We start from the raw sequence: 16,405 nt of genomic DNA on the forward strand, positions 1-16,405 counted from the left end.
TATAATTGCATATTGCTTCTTTAACAATGGCATGGATCTTATCAGACACATTAACCCTCGCAATATACATTATATCAGCAAAATATCTGCCCATTACACTTTTAAAATCATGTATGCACTCAATAAAAAAACAATTGTGCTTGTGTAATATTTTGTAATTCTTTCGTCTATATAGTATCCTCAACAATAAAACACAAATAAGATGCTTTTTTAAGGTTTTTATTTATAAAAACAAATAAGATACAAAAAAAATCTTTAAAAAGTTTCCATAGGAAAGCAAAATGAATGCAATCCCATCTCTTTCATATCCATTTTAAAATGCATCATGGTCATAAATAATGCTACTTTTAAAGAACTATTATTATTTTACTACCATACAAACAAAAATTGTCATAAGAGTAAAGAAACTAACAGGAATGTGTTTGGTTTCTGTGAATGATCAGAAGAGGCTTCCCAGCAGTAAATGTCATGCCATGTGCTGAATACAGTGGTCCATTGTAGTGGTTAAATGTATTCAAACTGCATTGCATTGATAGCGAATTCATTGGATGTTTAGGAGAGTGGCTAATAGACCACAATGAAATACCGTAAATGGAAAGACAACCATGTTCATCCCCCTTTCCCTGGTTAAATAACTGTGTACAGAAGGAAGCAAATATTTTTTAAAAGAAGGCAATTGTGCATCTGCAATATTAGGGGCACATGCAACATGGACCAGTTAGCATTTGTAATGGTAAAATGTAACTGTCATTTAGTAACACTGGGCTCCAAGACTTTCATTATCAGAGGACCAATAAGCATCTATTTTGATGTAACAAATTAATGCAGCACTGCATCTGTTGCTTTAAAGCACACGGGTGGCACAGGGCTTAGCCGGCAGTTCCAAGGTGCTTCCACACCCACAGTGGCCTCCCATGTTCCCTAGACTCTGCTCTTCCACCAGACTTGGCATTCCCTGCTCATGAATCTGCTGCATCCGTTGCCTAATGAAGATAAAAGGTATCGAGTTACTAGAATACATCGATGGATTCAGTGGAACATAAAAACAGTGAATTCAGAAGCATCAGAGAAAATGTGAACTCACCAAGCTTTTCTGGACATGACATAATAGATGTCTGGTTTCTGGAAGCCATTAAAGGTGGATGAGGCAGCAACAGTGTAAGCACCCATGTTTTCAAACAGCAGCCAGTCTCCTACCTGCCGGTCTGGCAGAGCACACAGCTCCACAATGCGGTCCAGGCCATCACAGGTAGGACCCCAAATACTGCATGGGTATATGCGCTCATCAGGCTTGGCTTTCTACAAAGTAAAAATCAAATAATAAATATTTTTTAAAAATGCATTTGCAGGTCACATGGCCATAATGATGCTTAATATCAAAACAGAACATATTCAATTATTTCCATACCTTGTGCACAATTGGGGTGACATGTGCATGATCAAAAAGGATGCAGTTGAAAGATCCATAAACACCATCATTAACATAATACATTAGAGTTCGGTCACTGGTTCCATCGTCTTCATCTGCATAAAAAAAATAAAAAGGTAAGTTTCTGTTCTTTGTATAAAATGTTATATAAAGTGAATGCAGGATCTTACCATCAGAGCCAGACTGCTCCTTCATGTTCACTTTTTTAGCAATGATGTTCACTGCTAGTGTATATGCAGATGCTACATAGAATCTGCCAGGCTCTGCAATTATCCTCACACCACAGTCTGCAGGAAAGTACTTATCCAGTGAAGGGTTGATCACAGCAGTAATCTAAAAGAACCCACATTGTCATTTTTACTCAACTACAAAATTGTAACTAATTTTTTTTATTTTATATATAAATTCCCCTCAAATAGAAATACATTTAAATAATAAACTAACCTCTTCAAACTTCAGCTTGGAATCATCAGAGCCAGGGAAGCCACCGCCAATATCCAGAAGGGTCATATTGTAGCCAAGTTCAGCCTGGGGGAGGGTATACATTTCAGTTTAGTAATGCAAGACTATCAAAAACTAATTCAGACAAGCAGATCACACATGTGACCACTCACCCCCATGTCAAAGACACAACGTGCATCTGCAATAGCCTGGGTGTACGTCTCTGGATCTGTACAGCCGCTCCCCACATGAAAGCTGACTCCAATGATGTCCAGACCCAGCTCCTTTGCCCGTTCCAGAAGCAGCCTGCTGTTTTTCAGTGTGGCTCCAAACTTCACACTCAGCCTGCATACTGCCTTAGAGTCGTCTGTAGCTATGCGCAGCACTAGCCTGCATGGAAATACAGATCATGATTAAATGGACTTTAATATTCTGAAGTGCGTCATTATGTAGACACAGACACAATTGGAACGCAAAATAAAGAAAGTTACTCACTTGGCATTGTCATGGCTACGAGCAACCTTCATTAGCTCCACTTCACTATCAAAGGTCATCATCTGCACTCCATGTGCAGAAGCATACTTGATCTGTGACACCTGCTTGCATGGATTGGCATAAATGATCCTACTGGGCTCCACTCCCAGAGACTGCACAAGCTGTATCTCAGTCTAAAGAAAGATAAAGAGAGGTTGGTACAATTTATACAACTACTAAATAAATCTATAATGTAACAGTATAACAATAAAACAATTCAGACAAAAATATGCAAACCTTGCTTGCACAGTCAAAGCCTGTCCCCAAGGTTGCCAGAGTCTCTACAACAACCCTGCTATCGTTACATTTCACAGCATAGAAAGGTTTGACGCGAGGCAAGGCGCGTGCCCATCTAAGGTGTTTCTTAAGGACATCGCCCAAGTCTGCCACAAAGAAGGCATCCTTGTCATCCTGCAGAAAAAAAAAAAAAAAAAAAAAAGTCATTAAAAATAAAAGCTTGACAGTAGTGTTATATATATATATATAAAAATAAAACCACCAAACTGAAGAACAATAAAAATGTGAAAACTCACAGATGAGGTGGACTCGTTGATTTTCTGCTCAACGATGTCCCGTGCATAGAAACCCTCATCCAGGAAGGAAAATTCAAAGTCGTTGAACGAGGTCATGGTCACAAATCAAGTTCCAGTTGCAAAATAAAACTATAGAAAAGAAGTACATGTCCAACATTATTAGTCTGGTCTCTTAATAACCATGCCATTGCTCAAAGTACGATGGGTTATAATTCCCAATTTATCATTGTTAAATTCATAAATCCATTACTGTATTGTTTTGCTAAATTTCTAACAACTTGCAAGCAGCACACAGAGAGCAAAAATCAACCTAAAGAAAAAAAATTATCTAAAATGTGTGTGATTAGTAACTGTAATTGTGAAACTAAATTTCACACTGGAAAACGAATACCATTACTTACTTGGATAGAAAGAGATGGAATTATCAAATGTCAGAGGATCAGAACACCCAAGGCGGCTCCCCGGTGAAGTTAAATCCTTTCAGATAAGCCTCAAGGCCAGGGCCAGTGTGTGCTTTGCTCAAGCGAGTGATCTGAAATGAAGAAGCACTTAAAGTAAGTTTTAAGCGCAATTCTCAGGCTTTCAGCACAGCGTCATTGTATCCAAGTGATTATTAATTGAACTTATTTGCCACATTATTAATAAAATATTCCATAATACAGATAATAGCTGTGAATCAAGCTGGCCAAAAAAAATATATAAAAAAAAAATATATATATATAAATAAAAAAAGCAACCAAGAAAAAAATATTTCTTGTAATTTTTAATGGCCAGCCAACCCATACATGGCCAAATCGTGGTAAAGGGCCGGCTCAGGATCTAGCTCAATCCAACCAGTGCACTATATCGGGTATAGAAGTCATCAGTCCACATTTTGGGATGGACCCTCAGTCAGCAGGACTCTTAGGGTTTCCCCAATAGGAAACGACCTACAGTGTGTGTAGACCAATGAGAAAAGTGCTACGCAGCCATTAATCTGAAGAGGCCACAGCCGCAAAAGCAGCTATTTCCTAACTCGTAGTCGTACATTAAAAAAGGTAGAGAGGTTATATTTTATTTGTTATATTCTGATGTACGAAGGAAGAAATCCTCGCGGTCATTCATTCATTTTTTACAGCGCATTGCTTTATACAATACAGCAGCTTCTGCAACATCCGGCCACGTGGATTCGCGCTCTGAAATATTCAACATCTTGTAGGGCAAAGAATAATCACGCGAATCAAAATTGAGTGGGTTAATGTTTGTCTAGGCAGCAAATTTATTGTTCACTGACTATTAAAATGATCCCCGAAGAAACTTGATAACTTGGGTTTTCTGCGACGTCCCGCTTGATTAGCCGGTTTTATGGCAGCTAGTAATGGGTCACATTCAATGGATTATGAAAACGAATAAAAAAAAACTGTATAAAAGATTTCCTGGTATTGCCTATCGTTTAACCAGCATCTTTTCTTTGTCCTATTCAGAAAGTCGCGCTAGTTACATCTTACTTTCCGCTAGTATGCTTTTAAACACATTTACCGCTACATTAGCGTGCTAACTTTATAGCCCCGTTAGCCTCCGTGTTCACCAGAATATTCCATATAACGTTTTTTTTTTTTTTTGTGTTAGTTACCTACCTTAAAAAGCATTTACAAAGATTTGTGCCCATTAGACCAGAATCCGGGAAATAAAAAAAAATAAAATCCCGCGATTTTTATCTAATTTTAAATTTTTTTTTTCGCTTCCCCCAAGCCGGCGTGCTCTGTTCTGAATGAGGCCGGCGAAGTGCTGGCATTCATTATATAGTTCAGCGGTTTCCGGGGCAACACGCCAGCTGAAACCGGCTTCTCGGGTGCGCGCACTCTGCCTGCGAACCGGTTTCAACTTGCTAGCAGCCTTCGCGCGCAACAAAAGTCTCGTGCGATTCTAAAGGATGTGTAACACCGCCTTCCCCCCCCCCCCTCCCCCCACTCACACAATATGTAGACTATAGAGATTGGTTGTAAGAGTAAATCCAAGGAGACTCCCCTTTAAGTTTTTTGCCTTTCTTTTGCATTATTATTATTATTATTATTATTATAAATTATTATTATTATTATTTGTTAATAAAAAAATTTATAACTATTAAGTGCTTTTAGTTTCAATAAATCATGTTTTATAAAATCAGACTTGTTACAGACCTATATGATATTTTCCATAGTTTCCTTTATTTCAGGGACTATTTGTAGGGAGTGTAATTGCACTGTCTTGTTTTGTCTTTGCAATGTTTGCACCAGGTTGCATATATGCACTTTATGTGGCGAGGACACTTACTAGTCCTCAGCCCTGTGTTTTCTGTTTCTGTGATTGTTGTTGTATGTAGCATCGGGGTTCTGGAGGAACGTTGTTTCATTTCACTGTGTACTGCATCAGCTATATATGGTTGAAATGACAAAAAAAGCTTCTTGACTTGACTTGACTTTACTTAATGAGCAATGGTGGTTCAGTGGTTAAGACTCTGATGATCATAAGGTCCAGTCCCAGTACTACTCTTTGCTGCCACTGGTCAACCCTTTACCCTCTTTTCTCTGGGCGTGCTGTATAATGGCTGACAACAGCTTCCTGACAAACTGGGATATGTGAAGAAAGTATTTCACGGTGCTGTAATGTACTGTATATGTGACAAGTAACAAAGTTCTTTCTTTCTTTCTTTCTTTCTTTCTTTCTTTCTTTCTTTCTTTCTTTCTTTCTTTCTTTCTTTCTTTCTTTCTTTCTTTCTTCTAGGTTGTACCCTAATTTAAATCTAAGTATTTAAGTCTCTTAACAGAAATTTGAGCAATAAAAGCAACTGGATTTAAACTTTCTACTTTTTAAATCATACAAATATAAAATGGTTGTTTGCATTGAAATATTTTTAAGGGCCTTTTTTAGGGCCATGATGCAAATACAGGTCAAGTGCCAATGTTCACATCAAACATCAGAATTGGGATAAATGGTAATAATTTAATGAACAGGGGTACAGGAGTTCACATTAAAGTTTTTAACTTGTCTGTATTTCATAAAGAGAAGACCCACAGCAGACTCCTGAATCAAAATGTAATTTTCATAATTGAAAAAAAAAAAAAAAATATATATATATATATATATATATATAATGTAGACTTATGTTTACCAATTGAGATGTTGCTGACTGTCAATCACTGTTTTCTGCTGTATTGGTGTTCTAATGTAGGATGCTTCTTGTTCTCTTGGATCAAAACAATTCTGGGTAAGGAAAAGCAAAGAAGAAAAAAAAATAACATTTCTGAACGAGAACAAGTCTATTAAATACACACCCATTTCAAGATAATGTACCATTTGTAAAGCCAAAGGAAGTTGCACTGTGACAGCTTTCTAGTGGTTTAAGGGCATGTGAGGCATTCTGTTTTGTTGCAATTTATATATGATTTAGAAAGTGAAGCATTAATGTGTCAATTGTGCTACCAGAAATGTATATTGAATGAATGTATGTTATAATATATCGATAGACTTCCACTTTATCATTTACAGACAATTTACAGTTTGGGAACGTGTTTAACACACACAAAGGAATACTGGATATATCAAAACTACCACTCAACATTTGTCATTAAAGCATCAAATGATTTAATGAGACCTTTATGTAACGAATATATTTTTCAGACAGTAGATTTAGGATAATAATCATTCTTAGCTACATTTTTATGCTATAATTTTATATTAATTCATGATTCTTTGTGTGTAAATTGGCTTAAAAATGTTACAAATGTTGTAAGCAGGAATAACCCACAGTAAAATTATATTTATTAGAACTAAGGGTTACAGTTACCAAATTTGACTAAGCTACAGTCTTTCTTCAAAATGAATTTATTTATAATGTATCTTAAATAAAATCTAAAGACAAATAGCATTAGAAGTGATGGTATGCTCTTATAATAAATAAGCCACATTTTTAAATGAATGAACCAACTCTTAAATTTAGTCCCTGGAGTCTGAAAAGTACATTTGGTCTCTAGTTGTCAACATTTCCACTTCAGGTTTAATATAGGAAACTTCATGATGTGTAAAGACTACATTGCTCCAGCAGTGGTTGTGAACATGGCTTCCAGGCATAACTGCTCCTTCCAGACCTTTTCTAATCTGTTCCCTTTTTCCAGACAGATCCTATGATCTTTCTCCAAACCAGAGCATGAGGTCATTTTCTATTACCAGCTTCAAAAACTAGAAAGCACATCACATTTAACATATAAAAGTCTGAGTAAGAATTAGAAGATATCCAATTTTGTTTAGGGCTTATAAAGATGACAAATACAACATGAGTTGGAATTTATCCTATGCTTTCTTTCTTTGGAGTAGAGTTGAAGAGGAATAGCAGAAGTGGTGTGTATGCGTGTATATTTAAATGCTACATGTGTAAAAATGCATGAGTACAGCGTAAAAGCACCTGTAAGTCAGTTTGTGATACTGGAGGTTTTTAACCACACGTTGTGTTCTTTTAGCTATCAGCGATAGTAGTTCCTTGTAAAACATTGATGGTGACATTAAACGTTCAGTGACAACAAATGCACAAGACACTGCCATACTGGTGTCTCTGCATTTTCCGTACAACAGAATAAAGGTCACATTGGTGATGTTTACAACACAAAGTAAAGTGGTATGAAAGTGTTTTACAGGTTTTTTATTATTATTTTTTTATTTTTACGAAACAACAATAGATGGCTCCACAGTTACTAACTCTTATCTGGCCACAAGTTTATGCATTTTCCCCAAACTGTTGCATAATATACTATGCCTTTATACTATTGCTTTACAACTTCCTTTCACTTGAACTAACCAGCCCAAGCCAGTTCCAGCATAACAGTGTCTATGAAGGCATGGACCACCAAGGTTAAAGTAGAAGAACTTGAGTGTCCTGCACAGATCCTTAACCTAAACCCCACTGAAATCATTTGGGACGAACTGGAATACTGACTGCACCCCAGACCTCCGCACTTAACATCAGTGTCTGACCTCACCAAAGCAGTTGTGGCTGAATGGATAAATTCCCAATGCCACAAAAAAAATTTTTCTAGTGGAAAGCCTTTTCTGAAGAGTGAAGGTTGTTATAAAAGCAAAGGCGTAATAAATCTGGAATAGGATGTTCACAAAGTTTAGCCTTGTGTACTTTAATTTATTAAGCACTGTGTCATTTGAAATTAGAATTACAATGTAGATTTGTGTCAGTATACATATTATTTCATTGCGCTCCAGGCTTATGTAGAATCACTTTTGGATAAGACGGTACAGTTTGAAATGATGCGTTAATCTGTGGTTTGATGTCACTGTTCAACAGATTGCTTCATGTGCTGACATGACCATGAATATGATGACAATTCTTTGTAACCAAGTCCACAAATTTAAGAATGCATGTGGGGGTGTGGCATGAGCAATCAAATATTATATTTTAAATATTAAATACTTAAAAAAAACGTTTTACGCTATTGTTGCAATTAATCTAATGCTAATTGAGGCTCAAATATAGTTTTTAACCTCGATGCACATAGATTAAAGCACATCCTGTTTTTATAACTCTGTCACAATAGACACACACAGTGGAACACAGCCATTACTTCACAGTGCTTGCAAACATGTATTGCAGAACTGATTCTTGTACTTATTTCAAAACAGAATACCTGCCAGAAAATGTATTTTCCCAGATGAGAACAGTCTGATGATTGTGGACTAAACCCTTACCTAATTTTAAGTTAAATAAAAAATTTAATTTTGGTTTTTCCCCCTCTGAGACCATGTTAGTTTGAGTGTAGAATCAATATTCCTTACACTCAGGATGAAATTCAGGATGTAAAACTGATATCACTATGACACGCACACATTGTAACATGCCTTTTGGCAAAGAAAACTTCCTGGAATCCACGTCAGAGGTGTTTCTTGTTTTAAGGAGAAAGGGAGGAGATGGACGGCACAGAGCACGCCCCATCTGCACACGCTCTCCCTCTCACACACGTTTATTCAGCAGCACGTTTATTCAGATCTGGCACACCTCTATGGATGAAGGAGAGTCATTATTTTTAATCTGACTGATGTGGCTTTTGTTCTCGTACTCCTCCTCCAGCTGTTAGGGCAACAGCATATACAAATACAGATGTTTCATGACAGGAAAATAAATCAAAGCACTACGCTAGATTTAACTAATGCCAACGTGTAAATTGGGTGAAAGAAATTGTTTTATCATTAGAAATTGAGCAAGGAATTGTTTTTTTATCTAAAATGGCAGAGTAAAAGATTGTGTTTTACATAAGTTTACAACCATATAGTAACCCAAAAGCACTAATCTTAAACAACATTAAAGTGCCAAGTCTACATCCAAATAAGTTGCTGGAAAATGGACCTGTTCTAATGTTAAAGTGAGAGACAGCTACTAAACTCAATATCACACTACCAATCAACAAATTAGCACTAGAATTTGTAAACACATCAGAAATATTTAAATGCAAACAAATTCAATGTGTATCAGGGTGGAGTTTTCCTTGAACCTTTATTTTTGTAGACACACATCCTGGCCTTGGACTAATTCTCAGTGTTCTGTTTAGTCTAGGAGGCAGAATGGAAAGGAATTTGTAAGATAATTTAGAATGAGAACCTTAAAGAGACACCAAGGAATATTTCACTGGTATTTGTGTGTGCAGTGTGAATATTTCTGTTTGGTTTAGATGAGCCCAGAGCCTTCTGAAATTGAAACTCTTTGTTCTCTTTCTCCAATAACAGCCTATCATACATAAATATGCGTAGGCTGTGCATCAATCCAGTCTTTACTCTACATTCAGTAAATTCTTTCATTCTGACACACCTCATAGGAGTGTACAGGTGTACCATAAAAGAAGCACAGACATGTATATTCACAAATACCTGGTGTATTTCACTGTCTTGTTAGGACATGAGTAAATGTTTCTCATGAAACTGGTGTAATAAAAAAATATTCCCATTATATGCATTATATGCATTATAACCTCACAAGCAATGTTGTGCTAGTTACTAAGAAATAGTAACTAGTTACAGTTACTAGTTATTTTATTCAAAAAGTAACTCAGTTACTTTGTTGATTACTTAAACCAAAAAGTAATGTGTTACTGTTAAAAGTAACTTTTTAGTTACTTTTTAAAAGAACGTTCTTTAATGTTCCCATTAATGCCCTTTTATGCGTTATGGTCTATACAAACACAAAACTGACTTAAACACATTAAACACTATTTTATTTAAGTCAGACCAGCACAAACTAAATATATCACTAAGGATTTCTGAAATAAATAACAAAACAAGCTGAATAATATATTCACAATCAAAAACTAAAGTTGCTTCTGCATCATAAAAGCTGTTGTGTTGAGCCTTAAAAATGTTCCTTTCACAGATTAAGTGTAAAAAATTTAAACAATGTAGAACAGAACACCGGGTTAGCTTCTAGCTTCTAGCTTCGTCGAGGCATGGAGTTTCTGGAGGAGCTTTGACAGATTGGAGTTGCTGTTTATCGCAGTAGATACGACCTTCAAACCAGAAAGACACAGCTTACATTTGACGAAAAAGTTTTTGTCTTTATTCTCAACTAAAGTGAAATAATAAGCATATTTCCACTTTGAGAAACTCGTCTTGCTCTCGCCTCGACTCGCCATTACTGCTGCACAGACCTGAATAAACGGAGACACGGCCACAGTGCGTCTTCTTCGTGTTTACAGTGGTTCATCCACCAATCCTACAATGCGTCGCTGCTGTAAACAGGTTAGACTGTAGTCTACACTTCAGTTACTTTTGACAGTCTGTCACTGTTCTCCACTCTTCTCCATTTTCAAGTTCTCCCTCTTAAAAATCATGGAGGGGTCTGAAATTGTCATCGTAGGTGCATGTCCACTGTGAGAGACATAATCTAAAAAAAAAAATTCCAGAAATCACAATGTGTGATTTTTTAACTATTTATTTGTATGATACAGCTGCAAATAAGTATTTGAACACCTGAGAAAGTCAATGTTAATATTTGGTACAGTAGCCTTTGTTTGCAATTACAGAGGTCAAACGATTCCTGTAGATTTTCACCAGGTTTGCACACACTGCAGGAGGGATTTTGGCCCACTCCTCCACACAGATCTTCCCTACATCAGTCAGGTTTCTGGCCTGTCGCTGAGAAACACGGAGTTTGAGCTCCCTCCAAAGATTCTCTATTGGGTTTAGGTCTGGAGACTGGCTAGGCCACACCAGAACCTTGATATGCTTCTTACAGAGCCACTCCTTGGTTATCCTGGCTGTGTGCTTCGGGTCATTGTCATGTTGGAAGATCCTGCCTCTACCCATCTTCAATGCTCTAACTAAGGGAAGGAGGTTGTTCCCCAAAATCTCGCAATACATGGCCCTGGTCATCCTCTCCTTAATACAGTGCAGTCGCCCTGTCCCATGTGCAGAAAAACACCCCCAAAGCATGATGCTACCACCCCCACGCTTCACAGTAGGGATGGTGTTCTTGGGATGGTACTTATCATTCTTCTTCCTCCAAACACGTTTAGTGGAATTATGACCCAAAAGTTCTATTTTGGTCTCATCTGACCACATGACTTTCTCCCATGACTCCTCTGGATCATCCAAATGGTCATTGTCAAACTTAAGACGTGCCTGGACATGTGCTGGTTTAAGCAGGGGAACCTTCCATGCCATGCATGATTTCAAACCATGACGTCTTAGTGTATTACCAACAGTAACCTTGGAAACGGTGGTCCCAGCTCTTTTCAGGTCATTGACCAGCTCCTCCCGTGTATTTCTTGGCTGATTTCTCAAATTCCTTAGGATCATTGAGACCCCACGAGGTGAGATCTTGCATGGAGCCCCAGTCCGAGGAAGATTGACAGTCATGTTTAGCTTCTTCCATTTTCTAATGATTGCTCCAACAGTGGACCTTTTTTCACCAAGCTGCTTGGCAATTTCCCCGTAGCCCTTTGCAGCCTTGTGGAGGTGTACAATTTTGTCTCTAGTGTCTATGGACAGCTCTTTGGCCTTGGCCATGTTAGTAGTTGGATTCTTACTGATTGTATGGGGTGGACAGGTGTCTTTATGCAGCTAACGACCTTAAACAGGTGCATCTAATTTAGGATAATAAATGTAGTGGAGGTGGACATTTTAAAGGCAGACTAACAGAATTCTAGCTGATAGACAGGTGTTCAAATACTTATTTGCAGCTGTATCATACAAATAAATAGTTTAAAAATCATACATTGTGATTTCTGGATATTTTTTTTTTTTAGATTATGTCTCTCACAGTGGACATGCACCTACGATGACAATTTCAGACCCCTCCATAATTTCTAACTTGCAAAATAGCAGGGTGTTCAAATACTTATTTTCCTCACTGTATATTACCACCAAACTAAAGAACAATAAAAATATGAAAACTCACAGAGGAGGTGGAATCGTTGATTTTCTGCTCAACAATGTCCCGTGCACAGAAACCGTTATCCAGAATAGTAATTTCAAGGATGTCCAATTAAGTCATGAGTGAATGGTCCTATGGTTAGTTTGGATTAGCCCAGCTTTCATTTTCATCTTTAAAGCCTTTTGAAATGTAAACAATTTGTTGCCTTTCTCAAGATGTGTGTACATTTCTCACAGGTGTATCATAAGGCCAGCACAAATTTATAATGTATATTTGTAATTACCTGGTTTCAATCAGTGGTATTACACTGTCTGGTTAAGATACAAGTAAATGTATATCACAAAACTGGGAAACAACCAGAAAAACAGTTCTATTTATTTTGTACAAACATCAATTCTTTTTATCGCATTCTAATTGCATTAAAACATAAATCAAATATGAATATGAGTATTATGAATGAGATCATTGATAAGGAAATATTTAGTTGACTTAACCTAATCTTCTTCTTCTTCTTTTGGCTGCTCCCATTAGGGGTCGCCACAGTGGATCATCCGTCTCCATACCACCCTGTCCTCTACATCTGCCTCTTTCACACCAACTACCTGCATGTCTTCCCTCACCACATCCATGAACCTCCTCCTTGGCCTTCCTCTTTTCCTCCTACCTGGTGGCTCCATCCTCAGCATTCTTCTACCAATATAATTCATGTCCCTCCTTTGCACATGTCCAAACCATCTCAATCTCGCCTCCCTCACCTTGTCACCAAAACATCCTACATGCACTGTCCCTCTAATAAACTCATTTCTAATCTTGTCCATCCTCGTCACTCCCAACGAAAACCTTAACATCTTCAGCTCTGCCACCTCCAGCTCCATCTCCAGTCTTTTACTCAATGCCACTGTCTCTAATCCATACAACATCGCAGGTCTCACCACAGTCCTATAAACTTTCCCTTTCATTCTTGCAGATACCCTACTATCACAAATCACTCCTGTCATTCTTCTCCACCCACTCCACCCTGCCTGCACTCTTTTCTTTACTTCTCTAACACACTCTCCATTACTTTGCACTGTTGACCCCAGGTACCTGAACTCCTCCACCTTTTCCAGCTCTTCTCCCTGCAACCGCACCACTCCACTGCCCTCCCTCTCACACACATGTACTCTGTCTTACTCCTACTGACTCTCATTCCCCTTCTCTCCAACGCATATCTCCACCTCTTCAGGCTCTTCTCAACCTGCTCCCTACTCTCACCACAAATCACAATATCATCCGCAAACATCATAGTCCAGGGAGACTCCTGTCTGACCTCGTCCGTCAACCTGTCCATCACCACTGCAAACAGGAAAGGGCTCAGGGCCGATCCTTGATGCAGTCCAACCTTCACCCTGAACCAGTCTGTCGTACCTACTGCACACTTCACTGCCGTCACACTGTCCTCATACATGTCCTGCACCACCCTCACATACTTCTCTGACACACCTGACTTCCTCATACAATACCACAACTCCTCTCTTGGCACTCTGTTGTACGCTTCCTCTAAATCCACAAATACACAATGCAATTCCTTCTGTCCTTCTCTATACTTCTCCATCAACATCCTCAAAGCAAATAAGGCATCTGTGGTGCTCTTCCTTGGCATGAAACCATACTGTTGCTCACAGAGTTCCCATAACTTCATGGTGTGAATGATCAACTTAATTCCCCTGTAGTTACTGCAAGTCTGCACATCTCCTTTATGCTTAAAGATCGGTACCAGCACACTTCTTCTCCATTCCTCAGGCATCTTCTCACCTTCCAAAATCCTGTTAAACAACCTGGTCAAAAACTCCACTGCCATCTCTCCTAAACATTTCCACGCTTCTACCGGTATGTCATCTGGTCCAACCGACTTTCCACTCTTCATCCTCTTAATCGCTGCTCTCACTTCCTCCTTACTAATCCTATCTACATCCTGCTTCACCAACTCCACATCGTCCAGCCTTCTCTCTCTCTGATTTTCCTCATTCATCAGCTGCTCAAAATACTCCCTCCACCTTCTCAACACACTCTCCTCACTAGTCAAGACATTTCCCTCTCCATCCTTTACTGCTCTAACTTGCAGTACATCCTTCCCAGCTCGGTCCCTCTGCCTGGCCAATCGGTATAAATCCTTTTCTCCTTCCTTAGTGTCCAACCTCTCATACAGCTCCTCATATGCCTTTTCCTTGGCTTTCGCCACATCCCTCTTTACCTGCTGCCGCATCTCCTTGTACTCCTGCCTACTTTGCTCATCACTCTGTCTATCCCACTTCTGTTTTGCCAATCTCTTTCTCGTTATGCTTTCCTGCACTTCCTCATTCCACCACCACGTCTCCTTGTCTTGCTTTTTATTTCTAGATGTCACCTCAAGTACTTTTCCAGCTGCCTCCCTCATCACTCCTGCAGTAGTTGCCCAATCATCCAACACCTCTTCAACACCACCGAGCCTCTGTCTGACCTCTTTCCTGAACCTCACACTACACTCTTCCTCCTTAAGTTTCCACCATCTTATTCTTCTTTCAGTCCTCACTCTCCTCCTCTTCTTCTTCGCCTCCAAAACCATCCTACAGACCACCATCCGATGCTGTCTAGCTACACTGTCCCCTGCCAACACCTTACAGTCTCCAATCTCCTTCAGGTTGCATCTCCTGCATAGCACATAGTCCACCTGTGTGCACCTTCCTCCACTCTTATACGTCACCCTACGATCCTCCTTCTTCTTAAAATAAGTGTTCACCACTGCCATTTCCATCCTTTTAGCAAAATCTACCACAATTTGCCCTTCCACATTCCTCTCCTTAAAACCATACCTACCCATCACCTCCTCATCACCTCTGTTCCCTTCACCTACATGCCCATTAAAGTCTGCCCCAATCACCAATCGTTCTTTCCTAGGTACACCATCTACCACTTCATCTAACTTACTCCAGAATCTTTCCTTCTCCTCCATCTCACAGCCCACTTGTGGAGCATAGGCACTGATGACATTTATCATCATTCCTTCAACTTCCACCTTCACGATCATCACCCTATCAGAAACTCTCTTCACCTCCACTACACTCTTACTGTACTCTTCCTTCAGAATCACCCCTACACCATTTCTCTTTCCATCCACACCATGATAAAACAGTTTAAACCCACCTACAATGTTCCTGGCCTTACTCCCTTTCCACTTGGTCTCCTGAACACACAACATATCTACCTTTCTCCTCTCCATCATGTCAGCTACCTCTCTCCCTTTACCCGTCATAGTACCAACATTTAAAGTACCCTAATGCGCCACTGTAAAACTATTTTTGGTAACAGACCACGTCACTAAGCCTGGGATGTTTTTTTAGACCCACTAAATATTAGTGTACAACAAAACACCTTGACATATTCTATTTCATTTATATATTTATTTTGCGAGTTTCTGGTTGCAGGGACGGATAGTTAAGGCTGTGTGTGGCTTCTTTACCTCAGACAGACGGTATACTGAGATCATTTTCCACCAGCGACTGCACCTGAATCAGCACAGATCTCTGCTCTATATATATATGCCAGAAAAAGAAAGAGAGGGAAAAAAGAATTCACTAGATGGATCAAATGGAAAATTTAGGAGAAGCGGATGAAGGAAGAAAAGGCAGTGAAAAAAGAAGTTGGAGGTTCCCCTACATTGAGTGACCTTTTACCTAGTTAAAAGTGCAGTGAAGTGTTAAAGACTATAAATATACTTTACATTCCAAATCCTCATAGCAAAGATTTTGACATAATTATTTTATATTTAAGAGTCTTTGTTTGTGTTTATTGACCAGCTACATACATTTAAATCAACCAATTTAGTGTTGATGAGAACACGTCAGCAATTCACGTAATTTAGCATTAGTTAGCCCAGTAGTGGTTACTTACGCATTCATGCAGTGGTATATCAAGCAGATAGCACAGGGCTACACAGATAGCTAAGATGCTTTCAAATCTACAGTGACTTGGCATGTTCACATGGCTTTGACAGATTTCAGGAAGTTGATTAGCAATGCAGGACTTAGATTCCTTTTTTTGGCTGACAGAGTTGAACCAAATGTGGTC

The 16,405-nt window shown here is 38.8% G+C and overlaps 1 protein-coding gene across 2 annotated transcripts; it reads right to left on the reverse strand.

Moving 5' to 3' along the window:
• Positions 1 to 203: 203 nt before the first annotated feature.
• odc1 (ornithine decarboxylase 1) lies at positions 204 to 4,893 on the reverse strand. 2 transcript variants are annotated; one of them, XM_083543953.1, is made up of 11 exons: positions 4,554 to 4,893; positions 3,339 to 3,469; positions 2,938 to 3,066; positions 2,642 to 2,815; positions 2,366 to 2,538; positions 2,044 to 2,260; positions 1,874 to 1,957; positions 1,600 to 1,762; positions 1,409 to 1,524; positions 1,085 to 1,299; positions 204 to 983 (listed from the first exon to the last, which is right to left on the reverse strand). In XM_083543953.1, exons 3-11 carry the CDS (start codon positions 3,031 to 3,033, stop codon positions 845 to 847), a joined length of 1,377 nt encoding a protein of 458 aa, XP_083400079.1. In that variant the 5' UTR covers positions 3,034 to 3,066; positions 3,339 to 3,469; positions 4,554 to 4,893; the 3' UTR covers positions 204 to 844. The 2 variants fall into 2 exon arrangements, with proteins under 2 accessions (XP_083400079.1, XP_083400078.1); XM_083543952.1 differs by having other exon boundaries at positions 1,409 to 1,762; positions 4,554 to 4,793.
• Positions 4,894 to 16,405: the final 11,512 nt, after the last annotated feature.

Source organism: Silurus aristotelis (genome assembly GCF_946808225.1).
Source record: "Silurus aristotelis genome assembly, chromosome: 6".
NCBI classification, from domain to species: Eukaryota; Metazoa; Chordata; class Actinopteri; order Siluriformes; family Siluridae; genus Silurus; species Silurus aristotelis.

What these genes read in the sequence shown, in the direction of transcription:
- odc1 (XM_083543952.1), bottom strand. Translation starts at nt 3,033, where the DNA reads ATGACCTCGTTCAACGACTTTGAATTTTCCTTCCTGGATGAGGGTTTC. An exon ending in CGTAGCCATGACAATGCCAA is followed by an intron (nt 2,261 to 2,365) that starts GTGAGTAACTTT and finishes ATTTCCATGCAG; the next exon opens with GCTAGTGCTGCGCATAGCTA. An exon ending in GTCATGTCCAGAAAAGCTTG is followed by an intron (nt 984 to 1,084) that starts GTGAGTTCACAT and finishes TATCTTCATTAG; the next exon opens with GCAACGGATGCAGCAGATTC.